The following is a 16,531-nucleotide window of genomic DNA, read 5'->3' on the forward strand; positions in this document are numbered from 1 at the left end:
CAGAGCCCAGGTGAGCTGTAACCAGAGATACTCAGTTACTGCAAGCCAGAAGCCCACTTAGCTGAGAGCTGCAAACGAGAGGCTCAGGCATTCCTGAGTTGGCCCTGATCAGAAATATTGTTGAAAGTGGCCAAAGCCCCACTTTTGCCCGATTTTGCACTTTCTTTTGTGTTTCTTCTCAGCGACTCTGCAGTGCGGTGCCCTTTCCTCAAAGCGCAGGACCAGGTGGAGCTGTGCCTGAGATAATCACTGTCCCTTTAGCCTCAGAGGTGCTTTCTGATACTCAAGGAGGAAAGCTTTGGAAAATCTGGCCCAGAAAAATGGCTTTGGGCAGTTCCCAGTTCCTCCTTCAGTTCCCCAAATCAGGGCAGCTCACCTGGAGGACTCTGGTTATGGACAAGTGACCTTTGCCTATGCCACAGCAAGGCAATCCTTTGTCTCCCTTGGGGAGGTGGCTTGTTTCTTGCTGACCTCCTGCTCCTGTGGGGTAGCTGCCATGTGCCGTCATAGCATCTGGAAAGGCTGGAGCTGCAGCCTGGCTTCATGGATCTTGGCAAGAAGAAACATCCCCACCTGGCCCTGCTAATCCTGCCTTAGGCACCGGTCTCCACAATGAATCTGAGGAATCTTCTAAGCTGTAGTGAGATCAGAGGAAGGGGTAGTGGTTGAGAGCGTAAGAGGTTGCCATGTGGACAGCGGTACGAATCGTGATGCTTGTACCACGGACACGTGCAAAGCACGGACACGAGTGATACATGTTGTCGCAGGAGTCTGTGTTTCAGAAGGGCTTACAGAGTTAGGGGCATAGAAGTCAAGGGAGATCAGCTGGATTGGCCTCAGCCTGGTACTCGGTTCTTAACTCAGTATCCGAGATGGTGAATTTTTCGATAATTTCATGGTATGCAGTTTTATTTGGGTCGGTGAGAGCACAGCATATGACTTTGCTACCCTTTAGGGAAGGGAAAATCAGCACGCCGTCTAATGATTCAGCACACGGGATTTCTTAACAGCCTATGGGAGAAAGATGTTTTAATTCTGTGTTCATTCCTGAATAAGCCGTTAATTCGAGTTAGCAATTTCCTTGGAGCTCAGAGGAGAGGAGTCTGTGATCAAATGGAGTGGCTCAACACTGCTCTCTCCTCCTTTCCCTGTTTAAAAAGGTTGGGTTCATCGTAACAAACCTCCTTTGACTATTAGCCCTTGCGATGGTCTTCCCAGACCATTTCAAGAGTCCTGCACGATCCAGCAGTGGTAACAGCCCTGCTGTTATTAATCTCTGTGACCCCAAAGAAGTCAAAGCGCTCAGTGCATAAAGACCGCAGCTACGTCCTCTGAAGGATGCTGCCTCTCTTACCCAGCCTGCTGGCTCCTGGTCGGGGTCTGCAGCCCTTTTGCAGAGCCCAGAGGCTGCACCTCGTGGCTGCGGGAGCTGGTGGGACACTGGTCTGGGGGCCAGCAGCCTTCCCCTGGGGAATGAGGAGCTGCTTAGATGTGCAGGGCTGTTGCAGGGCTCAGTCCTGTGCTGTTTTCTAGGCAGTTCAGCGTATAAAATCACTGGAGATGTTTTCAGCAAAAAGTCTCCCCACAGACCCGTTCTGTTGCTTGTTGAAAGAGGATTAATTTTTCCCCCTTAAATAAAATGAGCCGTGTTTGAAATCTGAAAGCCCTTGCCGAATGCCTTCTTGGAGCTGCAAAGAAAGCAGCTTCCAGGTCACATCATAGCCTCCTGCCGGACGCGGATCCAAACTGCAAACCCTTCTAACAGCTCTTTAATAACTCTGCACAGAAGGAAAAATCTGTCACCTTTCCCTCTGTGGTTTCTCCTCTGTTCTAATGCACTGGAGGAACGAGATGGAGCCGGGAAAGTTTTCAGGGAAAGACTCGTGGGAACTACAGCTGCCGATGGAGAAGACTCATTTCTTTAGTGTCTGAGGGGAACCGCAATCGCTTTGGTGAAGGGTGGTGTGTGTGGGTGGGTTTGGAGGGGTGAACCGTTATGACCCATGCATTTCAGAAGAACCACAAACACTTTATAGTAACAAAGGGTGGAAAAAGCGAGAGGTTTCTGCAACGCATGTGACTTTTCCCTGAGGTTTGGAACCCCACAGTATGTTCCAGGCCATGGTGTTTGCGTGTCAGTCGGTGAGTTAAGCTTTCTCCCACAAGCCTCACTTGAAGTTGCTGTGATGACTGAGAGCCTAAAATGTTGCTTTTTTTTTTTTTCTCTCTCTCTCTTTCAATTCTCCCCCACCCCCTCTCCTCTCTGCAGCTGAAGCTCTCGTTTACCTTGGATCAGGAGAGTGGGATGCCTCAAGGCTGTTACATCTATCAGTACCGGGACAGCAACAAGTAAGTCCCGCGGAAGGTTGCACACAGCAGGTAGGGGAAGGTGTATTGAAAGGAAACTGCCCTGCTTCTGGCAGAGGGATCACAACTGCTTGTACTACTTAAAAGTAGATTAAAGCAGGCTTCAGGCTTGACCTGAAACTGGGAACAGCTCCTGTAAAGGCCAGATCCTTTAAAATGCACGAACGCCTGCAGCCCCCTTTTTTCTGCAGCATTTAAAAGCTGCTTTTATTTGGCTAGAAGACTGGCTCTTGGGTACCACGGGCTCTGGCAGAACTCACCCAGGCTTTGCCCCAGGGGTGTTTGCAACTCAGACCCTGCACTGTTTTGTGCCGGGGTGACTGGGAGCGTGGGCTGGGGGTAAGCATCCAAAGGCTGCAGAGCACCAAAGAGGGCAGCCCTCACCTCTGCTCAGCTAGAGACACACAGCACCCCATTCTCTCTGCTAAAGCTCATGTGTGGGTTCACTGAGTGGCCTTTCATTTGTGGTACTGTAGCCCCAGCGCTCTGTTTTTATAAGGTACCGTATGATATTCAAGCTTTGGATGTGTTTGGAGCACAGAGTCTTCAGTTTCTAGGTATTCTGCCTATTTTTACTAGCTGCTGTAGTGAATTGGCACCCAAGTTGTTTTTATTTCAAATCACATTCTCATTATCAAATTGACAGCAGCAGCACAGTTCAGGATATTTCTGTGTTCGCGCTGGGTTACTTTGCCTGAATACCAGCATGTCATAAATCCATAGCCTGTTACCTCCACCCATATAGTTCTGCTTCTTGCCAGTTACTGAAGGTTAAGCTAAAAAAGGAGGATATATGAAATTGTCAATGTAATTAGTTCTGCTCTGAAACGCTGACAAGAACAGTCCCGACAAGGAAGAGGGACATCCGCAAACAGCACCTACCCCTTTCTAAGCTGAGAAATCTCAGTGTTTAAACAAGAAGGGAGATAATTTCTGGGAGAATCCTTCCCACCTGTGGATGGGCGATTAGCACATGATACATGGTCCCATCCCAACTATTCCGGCCCCAGAGGCATGGATGAGCAGATTTGGTACCTCCAGCACCACCAAGCTTACAGGGAAACGTGCAGTTCAGCGCCAAAGCATAAAATCAACAAGGGAAGAGCGTTTGTTTTTGAGGTTTTTAAAGGCAGCAGCACACAATGGACAGCGAGGAAAAGAAAACCCCCAGACCTATTGGGGTTTGTTAAGGATGTTTATAGATCCCGTGTTTCTGATTGTGTGGCATATATCTCAAAAATCAGCAGCCGCCTTTTTTTCTGCCACAGACCCTCCTCTCCCAGGGCTCCGGTGGGTGTTTTGTGCCATTGTTTGAGGAAACTCCGGGGACGGGAGTGGAGCTATTTTGTTTAAGCACTAAGGCCAATAGCAGTTCCACTTGGAAACCTTGCTTTTAGCTGTGAGTGGTCCAGCATGTGACAAAGTAGCTGCAGCATGTTGGCAGCTGTTGATTTAGAGATGTATGGCTGTGACCTGCATTTCTGGCAAGCGTGGGAGCCGAGCCACCCCGAGCCATGCCAGCCTGGATCATGGGTTGGAAAAATACGGTGCGGGCAGGATGAGTGCGATTGCAAGTAAACCTAGACTTTGTGTGCGTCTGATGAATCCACACTGCAGTTGTACCTCCCTGCGGGGCCCCGAGCTTTGTATTTTATAGCTTGTTTAACCAACCTGGGGAGAGCAGGATCCCATTTCCCAGGGAGAGCCTCGCTAAGTTTGCGCACACACTTACCCTCCTAAGCCCTGTGCGTGCAACCCAGCGCCGACAATCCTTGGCTGGTGGACTGAAGCATGAAGGTCTGTGCTGCGGCTGATGTATTCTTGCAGGTAAAGTGCCCTTGAGCCAAACGTGTGCTCGGTTCTGGTTGTACCCTCAGTGATTTTGGAGGAGCCCATGTGCACTGCAGCTTTATTGGCAACAGAGCATTGCATTTGAATAGTTTAGTGAAGCACCGGACGCAGCTCCTGCTCAGCCAAGCAGAGACCGTACTTCTCAAGCACTGGGCTTTTTATAGGGTTAATTTGTTATCCATACAATAGCATGGCAGTTGTCGTGATAATTTTTCCTTAGCAATTTCCCAGGGTAAATTGTAGGCTTTGTGTTCTCCAAAGCCTAGTCAGGCTTTGATGGTACTCATCAGGACCCAAGGGGATAACAGCTCTTTTGCATTCTTCTAAGGACGTATCTAGAAGTTAAAGCAACGTAGCGTTTGTGCCTGCACCATGTTTTGGGGCTGTTTACCCTGTTTGGAGCCCAGAGAAGAAATGCTGGCGATACACTGTGGATCCCTGCAAGCTCATGCATGGGAAAGACTACAAATGTGCACCCCGGAGCCCAGCGTCCTCAGCAGAGCGTCGGGGCTGGGACCCACGCAGGGGACAGGCTTGCGGCGGGAGCGCAAGTGTGTGAAGCTCTCGAGCAGCAGCTTTAACAGGAGGAAGCGGAGGTCATCTCGGTTGATGGGAACCCATTCTGACCTGGGGAGTGTGCCCAGTGCCCCGGAGATCTGTGTGAGCGGGGCTGTGCGTGGCGAGGTTCAGTGCCACCCTGGTCACCGGAGGAGTGTCCCTTCCCCTCCAAGTGGCAAATGCTGTTCCAAGCTGCAGCCAGACGGGGCCACCGGAGAACAGCGGATATTGGCCTCCCGTTCTCAGAACAAAGGACTGCAGCATTGCTGAAAGTGTAATTATCAGAGCAATTAAAATTTCTATTGCTTAAGCTAGAAGTGCAAGTAACATGCAGGCAATCAATTGGAATTTGTTCCTTTTAAAATGATAAAACCCTGCCAAGAAATTTTTGCCCGCTCCCGGCAGCTTCCCTTTGCCTGCCTGCTTGCAGCAGCATCCATGGGCACAACGCTCGCCAGGTGCCCGCTCTGCTATCACACCCTGGGTGCTGAGCACTTTGGGGAGACCAGACTCAGCGAAGCCTTGGGAGCCTTGGACTGAGAGCAGAAGAGGTGCTGAGCAGCCAGCTGCCTGCCCCTCCACCCCCTGCTCTAATATATTGGTATCCGATGGCACTTGATAGTCCCAGTAGCGATCCAAGTGCTGTGCTTGGAGCTGTATGGAGGGAGAGGCTGGCGCTGCCCCTGCAGTCAGGGGTAAGAGCAGAGGACATCACTTCTCCCCTTTTCCCCTGTTCAGACCCAAACACTTTCCTCCCCTTGGCTGCCAGTCCTTCCTGGCCCCAGAGGAAATGACTTGACCTCACGCAGAAGCAAGCCGTTTGCTTTCTCATTTTTAAGCCATGTTACTTAAATTCTCTCCCTAATGGGGACCAGTCAGTATAATCGACAGAGCACCGGGCTGCTGCACTGGGCTGCTGCGGGAAGGCTGTCCTGCGACAGGACACGGTGGGTGACATTTGGAACAGGAGCATGTTATCAGCCTTCACGTGGCCCCAGTCAGTCACATCTAGGAGAGGACAGCCCTGCCAGCTGTCCCCTGGTGTGACTGCGCCGTGAGTCGGGTGTTGAGGGTGGGACTGGCTTTCTGCTGCTGCCTCCTGCGCAGGCTGGGTTTCTCTGGCCCTGCACAGGATCCGATTGCAAAACCCAGCCAGGCAGTAAGAGACCATCAAGGCCATTTGCATCCACCATGGCTCATGAATCCCATCTTACAGCACGCACTCACTGGTCCCTGATCTAGGAATATGATACCGGCTGGGCTGAGGAAGTGCCGGCTGCCCGCTCCGAAGCCTGCCTGCCTGGCGTGGCTGGTCCTACTCTTGTGAGCTGCCAGGCAGCGAGAAGGATTAGGTCAAGAAAGGTTACAAATGATCATGAAAGACTCCTTCCAGCCCAACTGCAGGAAGAGCCAAAGCCAACTTGAGATCCCCCTGGAAGAAATGAATTGCGAGAAGCTTAGTGTCTTTTGGCTGTATCCAAGAAATAGAAGATTCAATCTGTTTTCTGCATTCACTGTCATTATCCAGACACTTCTCTGGAGACCTCCTAGGCTCTGCTCACCTACCCGCAGCAAGTCTGACTCTTCAAATGCCTTTGTCTTCCTCCCAAGACTCTCTGATTACTGTCACCTTTCTCAGATGATGCAGTGCTCGGGGTCCCTGCCATCCCAGACCCACCGAGGAGCTATAAACCCCTGCAAGATTCATCCTGTTACGTGGGCCATATTTTCAGGGCATTGTGATGCTTCCTTGTCCCCAGCTGGTTCTCCTCTAACATGGTTTTCCTGCTCCCTTAGCTGCCAGGTATTGGTCTCTTTTGTAGGTCACAGGCGCTGCCTTTGCCGATAGACCCGCTTGCAGTTCGCCAATGAATTTCATTTTAATTCCTTGCTGCAGCTGGGGTTTGTGTCAGGATTATGAATTTGCAGTGGGGGCTTTCATGTTCTCTTCAGAGTAATTTCTAAACCCAGGGGAGCAGCATCTTGCATGGAAGCACTTAGAGACCTCTTACAAAAGCAGCGTTCAAGTATTGATCATTTTTTCTCTCCGGGGACCCGGAGTACTACAGATAGAGCTGCTGTGCAGTGTAGCCACTTGCGGGCAGCACCACACAACTCTTCAGGATGAGAAGTGAAAAATAGCTCCAGTTGAAAGGAAAAGTGGTGCCCCCTTTTATATAGAGATCAATGATGCCTGGTACATTGGATTATCACTTAAAACACCAGGACTTCAAATGCCAGGGTGCATGCACTCCTGATGCTGACAGGCTAGTGATATATAATGCTGTTTGGGTTACCAACTGAGCTCCTCTGTGCAATCTTTTCATAAGGTGAATGTAATATCTGCAGTGATGTACCCTATGTTACATCAGGAGAGCCAGCCTATAATTATGCCTGAATTGTTTGAACGGGTTATTTGTCACTAACACATTAGCTCACTCCATTTATTGCTACCATTCAGGTCTGCAGCAGGCTTGGTGTAAACAGAGCTTGGGTGGAGGTTTGGGGGGGTTTATGTTTCTGAATAGAGCAAAGCAGAATTGTTTGGGGTTTATTCTTTTTTGCTAGGAGAGTTGACTGTTGACTGGGAGTGCTAGGAACAAAATATATAAAGCAGCTGACACAGGATAACTGATTTGTTTTCAGATGTACTTCCCAGGTACAGCTCATGTGTTGGACTTTAGCATGGACCTGGTTGCTTTGCAATGAGCTGGCAGGTTTACCATAGTATGTTTTGTTCCTTAGGAGAAATCGAGGCTTGCAGAGTGGGTTGTTTGTACAAGGAGCTACTGCACAGCTCACACAGCCGCTGGGTGCCTGGCCTGCCTTATTACATGGTTGTTTCATGGCATGCATCCCAGCCAAGCAGCACTGCTTGTATTGGTGTAAAGGAGGTGGCCGTCTCCCCTAGTGGTATCTGATTTTCTGGTTAGTGATCAGCCAATACGTGCTTTGCCCTACTGCATGGCCAGAAGTCTCTGAAGGTGGCATCTCCTCTTGTTTGTCTTGCCTGGCAGGCTGGGATTTCATGGGGGAAATCCATATACATGTTATCCCTTGACTTCACAGGATGCTGTCTAGTAGCAGTTATTCACCCGAAGCTTATGAAATGCCAGAAATGGATCTGCCAGCCAATGTCAAATTCTCCAGGGTAAGATTTTCACTTTAGGGTGCCCTGATGGACAAGGTGGCTTCGCTGGGTCAAGGCATGTCCCGCTGCACTGCAGTTCTGTTTCTGCAAGCATTGCCCAAGTCTTGTTGGATTGCAGGTAGCTGAGCTGCCCTGTGACTCTCCTGGAGAGCTGTGGGAGGGTTTATCTGCCTTTGGAGGCCACAGAAAAGCATCAGAGGCAGTTGGGGTAAGTAAGCCTGTATTTTCATTAGGAATACCATCACTTTCATTGTAACGAGCCCCTGGGTCTGAGACTAAGCCAGCCTCCCCTTGCCTTAAAACACTACCGAGCTTTGGTGGAAGGGGTACCTGTGTGGATGAGAATGAGGTTGGAAGCAAAATGCAAGCCAGGGCATGAGTTAGCACTGCCCAGAAGATATACTCTACAAAAAAAAAGACTAAGCAGTTTTTCTTATGATACCATGTTTTTTGTTTGACTTACTGGCACTGACCTTTACCCAAGTCAGCAGGTGATGTATATCCTTCACCTGCCAAAGGGTAAGCATTGGAGTTGGCCGGGCAAGGCTGGTGAATTATTCTGTCACCATACGTGGAGATAAACCAGTCCTCCTGGTTTTGGCATTGGTTCAGTGTAGGGTAAATTGTCCAGAAGAGTAAGTCTGGAGATTGACCTTTAAAACTTCAAAAGATACGTAATCCTTCCTGCCTAAGGCATGAGTTCGGTTTTCTGTATGCCACAACCAAAGGCTCCTGGGACATACGCTGCAAAATAGCCTTTGTCACTTGGGACTCTGAGGAGCGGCGAGTTGTTCTTTCCTTGCAGAAGGGACCCTATGGCCATTTCTAGGTGAGGAAGAAGGGCTCTTGCAAAAGGCTCTGCCCAGGTACTACTTAGCTGCTTTTCTTGACACAGACCTGACTCCTCCTGCCACCCTGCTGCTTAATAACAGGTTTCCAATCCGTCAGTGCTATAGAAACAGTAACTGCCAACTCCTTGGAGTGTCAGTGCCATGTGGGGGCTGCAAGTGGAAAAGGTGATCAAGGAAACCTGCCTTTCCCCTGAGCAAGCAGGTGGGATTTGAAGGTGACCTGACCCCTTCCAAATGAATGTTTGAGGCTTTCTTTGGTGTCCTACACAATATCCCACACCAACCAGTAGATCTCTCTCTAAATCCTCATGGGGTACCAGAACAGTCAGTGTGTGCTCCCACCCTCAAGGGGGAGGAAGGACTGGGCTCTTAAACCCATGTGAGCGCGTGACCTCCCTGCGCTCCCTGTGTTGAATCAGGGGAGTTTGTCGTCTTATCTGTTTCAGAGTGTTCGCCTGGAGAGGAGCTGTAAAACCTCCTTGTGTCTAGTGTTAGATGTCTGGGTATTTGGTGGCAGTCAAGTAGGTGAGAAAATCAGCTGCAATTGTAATTAAGTCAGAGGTGCTGTCTCCATGAATCATCCCTGGAGATCTGTTTACATATCCATTTGCGTAACAATATGTTTGGAAGCCCTCAGCAGCATTTCAGCACCATTTCCATGGCCTATATATGTCTGATGAATGCCAAAGGCAGTGAGCTATATCTGGACTAGAATTGCTAACCTATGGATCTGAGTTTTCTTAGTAGTCCTGAATCAGACTCTGATAAGCCCTTAGGTACATGGGAGAGGACAGGTCTGACGTGGGAAAGAGTGAATAATCCTCCTTCCACAAGAAGCACCTCACAATTTCACCTTGAACCCAGGTCACTGGATTGATTTTGTGTCCAGGAAGGCCCTCTTCTGTGCTGAGATCTGGCTAGAAAATCTCCAGACCCCCTAGCCATCCCTCTCCCAGCAGGATTTCTAGGCATACTTTTTCGCAACAAATATGGAAAAGGAGTCCTTGTTTTGGCTTAGTCTCTGTGTCCTTGAATCTATAGTCATGGTACAGAGCAACTTCTCTGACGGGTGTAGGTTTTGCTGTCCACTCTGTGATGTTACAAGTAGGGAGCACTGGCACCAGCAGGCAAGTGCATGTGCCGCCTTCTTCTGCGTTGTTAGGAGGTGCTTTAGGTACAAACTAACGGTGGAAAGTTGCATGCAGCGGCAGGCAGTGGAGTAAGACCAAAGATGATGAAGGGGATGCTCAGTACTCAGAGCCTGTGTCGTGCTGGCGGTGATGAAGGATGCTCTGCTTGGAGATAGACCTTCCAGTCCTGATGGCCAGCCTGCTGTTTGATCTGTGCTTTCTGCCTGGAAGGAGCGAGGGCTTTCAGTTTGCCATGGGCAGGACCTCTACAGTCTGTTCAGCACTAAGTACCTTCGTTCCCCAGGGGATCGGCAATGTAAGCTGGAGTAACCGGGTGGATTGTCAGCCAGCTGGGATTGCTCTGTCGTAAAGAGCTACTGGCTGAAAGCTGAAGCATTCAGACTAGAAATAAAGCAATTTGAAAGGCAAGCGAGATTAACCGCTGGCAAAATGTCCCAAGAGAAGACCAGGGAATTCTCCATCTCTCAAGGACAAGCGCATTTCTGGAAGGTGTTTTAGACTCTGCAAGTCAGTGGATTTAACAGAGCCGTAGCTACCTGAAGCCCTCCAGGCACAGGAGGTCAGCTGCTGGAATAATCCTCCCCGTCTTAAATTCCTGGCACACTGCTCTGTTTAATGTAAAGGATGAGCTTTGCACTGACACCGCTCCCTCCTTTGCAAAGCTGGGTTTTGCCAGCTCTGGGCCTGGAAGAACAGGGCATTTGCTTTGAGTCCTGCCCCCTCTCCATGTACTCTGCAGAGCTGGGCATTCAGCTGGACATACCTTATTGCTTGAAATGATGTCCTCGCAAATCAGAAGGTGAGAGAGGAAGCATCTCTCCTTACCCCCTGCCAAGCGGCAAGAGTGAGCAGTTCTACTTTTCCAGCTACTGCCATGCTTTGCTCTGGGTCTCGCTGCTTTTTCAACTGCTTTTCCACAGTTCAGAGCAGATAAATCAGTCTGGCAACAGACTATTCCCTCCACACCTCCCTGCTTCTCCACCGATAAAAGGAGCTTCAAATCACAAGCATGTTTTGTGTGTTCAGCTCCTCACAGTGTCAAGGTCACCCTGAGTGGGATTCCTGTTACAGCTTAGCACTTTCACCTCTTTCAATTTGCCATGCATTAGTCAATCTGGAGCCTAATGGATTTGTAACCTGGCTTTGCCTGTATCATCTGAGACGTTCCCAGCAATATAAGAGGATTTGGGCACAACTTCCTTTCAAGTTAATGGAAAGAACTTGCTTGGAAAGAACCTGCTTGAGGATCTGAGTGTACTTTGCATTAATGTTTCCATTAATTTTAATGGGAGATGGTTCTAAATTCCTCAGATCAGCTTTGAACATCTTAAATTTTGTGTCCTTCACCTGCCTCATCTAAAATGGGGCTGATGAGCAGAAGCACCCTGAAATGAGCAGTATCATTATTGGCCAAGATGTCCTGCAGGTTTTTCTGCCTCTATTGATCTCTCTGGAAATGTCCTGTTCTCCGGTGACCCCACTGGACCCCTCACCAGGTCACCATAGGCAAGGCAGGAGGTCCAGGGTCACCTTCCAACTCAGAGGCTGTCCCTTGCATGGTCTCTGACAAGTCACGTCATCTGTCCCTGCTCCACCGCCATCTGTAAAGCCGAAAAGAGCAGGAGTCCTCTGGGACTTTTTTATTAGCATTTATAAAGCACTTTGCGATCATCAAACAGGATGGAATAGAGGAAAGTGAACTTTTATTATTGCCACTCAAGTCTCAGTTATTGCAAAGAGGGGTGGCTCAGCTCTGCTGCCTCGGGCGCGATTACCTGCCACAATTCGTTTGGCTGGTACGGGCAGTCCTGCCTGCCCGCAGGCGGTGCAGAGCCCAGCCTGGGTTTTAACCTGGGTAAGGTCTTGTGTGGCTTTACTGCCTCTGTGCTACTCTTGGCACTGGTCTCGTGAGCTGAGCAGCTCGGTATCCTCCGCTTCCCCTCCCTCTCTCCTTTCTCTCTGCCCTCCTGCTCCTCCATTAACTTTGACGCTTGAACACAGCAGTGATGAACTGTAACTGAGCATCTCTTACTGATCGGATCGCTGCTTGCTCCTGCAACGTTCAGCAGAGCTCTTGCCTCCTTCTGGGCTGCTGGTAGATATTTCTTTCCATCTCCAACTGTGCTGAGCAGAGACCGACATCCCAACTGCTCATCGCATCTCCCTGGTGAAAGCCAGCCCTGGCAGAGCTCTTGGAGGTGTTGCGTCTCTGGCGTAACCTCATTTTGCTCAGACAGTCCAGGTTGAACAGCCTGATTCAGTAAAAGAGTTGATGCAAACCCTACTCATCGCAACATAATCAGATTAGCGAGCAGCTACACGTGCAGTTGTCCTGGCAGATAAGAAAGGCCACAGTGGCTTGTCCCCACTGGAAGTACCTTGGGAAGGACTTTGTGGTCAAATAGGACCTAGAGAGGTGGAGAGGCAGCTCTACTGCAGTAAAACAGGGCACCTGTTGGAGAAGTCATCTTATTAATGAGGTTTTCATGCTTTATTTATGCTCAGTGGTCATTTGCAGTCTCGCTGCCAGACAGGCACCGTCTGGTGCGGTGCCACTTGCCTGGTGATGTGAGGCTGGGCACAAGTGCCCAGATTACAGGGTAGCAGGCAGGGTCCATCATACTCAAACAGATTTGGTGTGACTTGTTTGCAGTGTAACGCAGGAGAGGCTGGGAGCAGGCTGCCCGTGCTTGCACGCTCGCTCCCAGCGGGGCCAGCCTGGGGTCAGTTCCAGCCCCCAACAATTAGTGAGACAGATTGAATCTAGATTATCTGTCAACTTGTGCAGAGCGAGCCGATTCCAGCAAGAAATTCTCCGTTCCCTCTGTCTCCGTGTTAAAAGGAAGGAGACTTTGTCAGATTTCTGGATAAATGGGAAGTACAGGGCAAGGTAGAAATAAATGTTGTGCTAATGCGTAGGAAGAATCATTAGGACAGAAAGGCATCATCGATGCGGCCGGGCTGCAGCTGATTTGCGATGCTGTGTTGAAACTCTGCCTCGTGGTACGGCTACTGCAAAAGGCAGAATTCAACAAGAGCTTTGCTATTTATTGCACATTTGCAGCATGTTGCAGGGGAGCGCATAGAGGCAGAATCTGGTTCAGAGCAAGAGTTTTCGGCACTGACAACAGCCTGGACCAGTGCAGTGATGTTTGCTGCAGGGAATTCATAGGAATTGCCTCCTGGTGCAGTTATTCGACAGATGCACTCGGGTCATTCAGGTCTTCGCAGTCCCTATCCCCGTCGAGAGAAAACTGAGGTCAGGGGAGAGCAGAGGAGAAGGGACATGTTGCTTCAGTGAATGTACAGGAGCAGGAGTATGGAGCTGAGCTAAGCTGGGGTTTATGGGTCTCTCTGAGGATGAGTTTTTGGGAGGGTGAATGGGACAGTGAGGAGCAGGGGATCAGTCCCTGGTAGAAGCCAGTAGGGGAAGATCAAACCTCTGCTTCACGCTGTGTGGCACGGCAGCCGTTCCCAGGCTCCACAGCCAAAATATGATGACACTAACGGGGACACTTAACTGAACGAGTGCTGACCTGCCCTCTCAGTCGCGTCTTCATGCTGTACTGTGGTCAACAAGGACAGCAAAGAAACTGGAAAATTGGGCAGGGTATTTTCAAGGAGGGTGCAGTGCTCTGTTTCACGGCACGGCTCCACAAGCCGTTCTGCCCACACAACCAAGGAGGGGACCTTTGCAACAAAGGGATCTGTCTGTTGCACCTGGAGTGCTTAATTTTTCAAGGACACCATGGAAAGCAGCCTGAGGAGTGAGACAGAGCACAACAGCCAAACCAGTTTGGCTTTGCACACTGCAGAGAGCAGCCTGCAGGCCTGGAGAAAACAACCTGCAAGCTGAGTGGCTGCTCCAGAAAGCAGAGAGGGACAAAGGATGCTTGTCCTGAGATCCGTGGTGGGTGCAGCCATCCCTAAGCTCCCAAAAGTGTGAAGGGATGCTCTCTTAGCTGGCAGAGCGGTGTGGCTTTGTGCATGTTTATCCAGGGCTTTCGCCTGCACGGTGCCAGCGCGAAAGCCGCTGCTTGTACTTGACAGCTCAGCTATTGTTGCAAAGTATGATTTAATAGCAAGACTTGATTACAACATGCAAATGTAGCTGCTGGGGGACTATCTCAGAGGTTTGTGGAGATTAGCTGTTAAATTGGCCAGTGCAAAAACATTATTAAGCAGAGAACATAATTACTCATCTTATGCTTCTGTAGTGTATAGAAGAGACAGGTTTGTTTAAAAGCCACCAAGTCCTATATAGAGAAAAGACTTGTGTAAATGCCACATCATGTACTACTGTATGTTGCAGCATATTTTATTAGAGAAGCAATACTTAATAACAACATTTGGGAACTTGTGGAAGGAATCCATTATATTATTCTGCATCATAAAAGCAAACCTAATGCCTAGTCTATGTGAAGACTGTGCAGATATTGAAACATCTCCTTTCGGTGGTGGTTGAATGCTTTTATGGAGATTGTATCATATGGATATAAACAAATCCGGCACTTGATATGAAATTTGGGAGCAAGGTTTTAGACTCACGCATCTATCTTCTATCTGTGCACGTTCCCTCTGAAATGCATCAAGGTTCCCATTAACACCTTAAACGTGGAAAGTAGGATTAAAGTGAGACTGTCAGCACATACAAAATGAACATCTAGGTGTGCACTTGCTGTTATGTTTTTCCCTTTCAGTCCTAGGGTAGTCTACGGGGTTGCTAGAATAAAAAGTTCATGTGTGTGTGAGGATGTGGGGGGAAGGATTGAGGTGTGGGGAGCTTGTTAGTGTTGCAGACCTGGTTTTCGGAGCAGGCTGTGGTTCAGGGGTTTCATCCTGCCCCGTGGCTCTCGGTAGCACAGTCTGGGCTTGCAGCGAGTGGTGCAGTGGCAGCTAGAGGACTGAAGTCAGATGTAAAAGTGCGTTTGGCTGGTCAAAGCCCAAGACAATTTCAGGAAAATCTTCTTTAACAGAGTCAGGAGGGCTGAATTAGAGGAACAGCTTGTTCGTAATGGAGCATAGTTCCTGCAGTCACAAGTGCTGGCAGGGGAGCAGGGCGATGCTGGCAGGGTGAACCTGCTGTGCCGCGGTGGCTGCTGCTCACCCCTGATTCACGTCACTGGAAGCTTACCCTCCAGCACCTCAGGCCCCCCCCACAGATGCTCTGCTGAGGCTTCGCTTGTCGAAGCAGGAGGAAGTACCCTCCCAAGCCTAAGTGGGGGAGACAAAGACTTCAAGGGTTTTTGATGGGAAACTACTCGCCATCCTTTTGTTGCAGCTCAAGAGCATTTGTACACCAGTAATTGCTCCCCAGGCTGGTTCCTGTGTGACTCAGAGCTGAATGCGGAGCTGCCGACGGCTGCTGCTCGTGAACCTCAGGATCCCGGCAAAATATGTCCCAATCACTCCAAATTTGGATTTGCAGCCAGCCCCGCTCTCTCCTTTACGATGTGTCTGCGCACACGCAGGCACACCACCTTGCTCCTTACCTGCTCTATACTGGTAAATCTGCCACGGTTGGAGCCATCAGCTGTTCAGGCAGTGAAGGTGGGGAAACGACTGCCTTGCTTGTGACGGGGCTTGTTTCCGACTCACAGCCACGGAGCACCTGAACCCTGAGACAGCTGCTCACCAGCATCTCCTGGTGTGACTGCGGGGCGGCTGGGAAGAGCTCTGCCTGCGTCCAGCAGCAGCATCTCTCTCCTTTCGTTATTGAGTGCCAAAGGGTAATCCTAAAAATACCTGTGAGCGGCTTGCAAGCCACGAGTGTCAGAGGGGCAGCTCTGCAAAGGTCTTGTGTCACCAGGAAGGGAGAATGGCGTATTTCATCATCACTGAGCATGAAAAGATGCTACCTGCAGCCAGGTGCTGGGAGCGGGTCGGAGCAGGGGCCAGGTCTTGGCAGGGGAGACCAGCTGAGGGTGGATCAGCCCTGTCGGCAGCGGAGCAGGAAGGGACACAGGGCGGCGTGGGCTGAAACGCTGAGCTAGGGCACGCTTAGTCCCTGCACAGGCACATCTCAGTTACGGCTATTTTTTTGTAATGATCTTTGATAGTCTGTAATGAAGCCAAGCAGTGGGAGAAACGACATAGCAATATTTCATAATTTTGCCCCAATTATATGACGGCTGTGTGTATTCAAGCTGTCCGTGTCTCCCTAAACACCACATGCACACTTTCAAGCTGCGTATCCAATGATCAGTACCGAGAAATGCAATAATCTTCACGTGGTGGTAGAGTTACAGCAGGAGTCTCTGATAGCCAGAGAGGAGGCAGAAGTGATGTATTTCTCTGTTAAGCTCCTTTTTTTGTGTGTGTACAGCTTGGTTGTACAACAGCTCTGTCTGTTAAATGGCTGTTAACCTGTTCTCACAGTCTGGAGTGCAGTAAGTCATTTGTGTGATCCTCTTCTCTGGCAGTAGCGGTGCTGTCTATGGGAGATGCCCTTAGCTGCAAACTAAGGTACTATCGGAAGAGTTGCAGTAGCTCTTGCCTGCATGAATGACAGAGTTTTACTGCACAGAGCTGAATAGCATAATTTGAGGCAGGACCTGCTCCTAACTCGTCCTAAGAGTCTGCCACTGCTGCTCTGAAACCCT

The 16,531-nt window shown here is 49.8% G+C and overlaps 1 protein-coding gene across 5 annotated transcripts in view; it reads left to right on the forward strand.

The window, feature by feature from the left end:
• Positions 1–16,531, forward strand: part of DIS3L2 (DIS3 like 3'-5' exoribonuclease 2) — a 194,953-nt gene that overhangs the window by 153,386 nt on the left and 25,036 nt on the right. For all 5 annotated transcript variants that reach the window (XM_075157193.1, XM_075157194.1, XM_075157192.1 and 2 more), the window contains one exon: positions 2,270–2,349. In XM_075157193.1, coding sequence (XP_075013294.1) covers positions 2,270–2,349 — 80 coding nt within the window. The remainder of the gene's footprint in view (positions 1–2,269; positions 2,350–16,531) is intronic.

The sequence above is a fragment of the Calonectris borealis genome, chromosome 9, assembly GCF_964195595.1.
Source record: "Calonectris borealis chromosome 9, bCalBor7.hap1.2, whole genome shotgun sequence".
Lineage (NCBI taxonomy): Eukaryota > Metazoa > Chordata > Aves > Procellariiformes > Procellariidae > Calonectris > Calonectris borealis.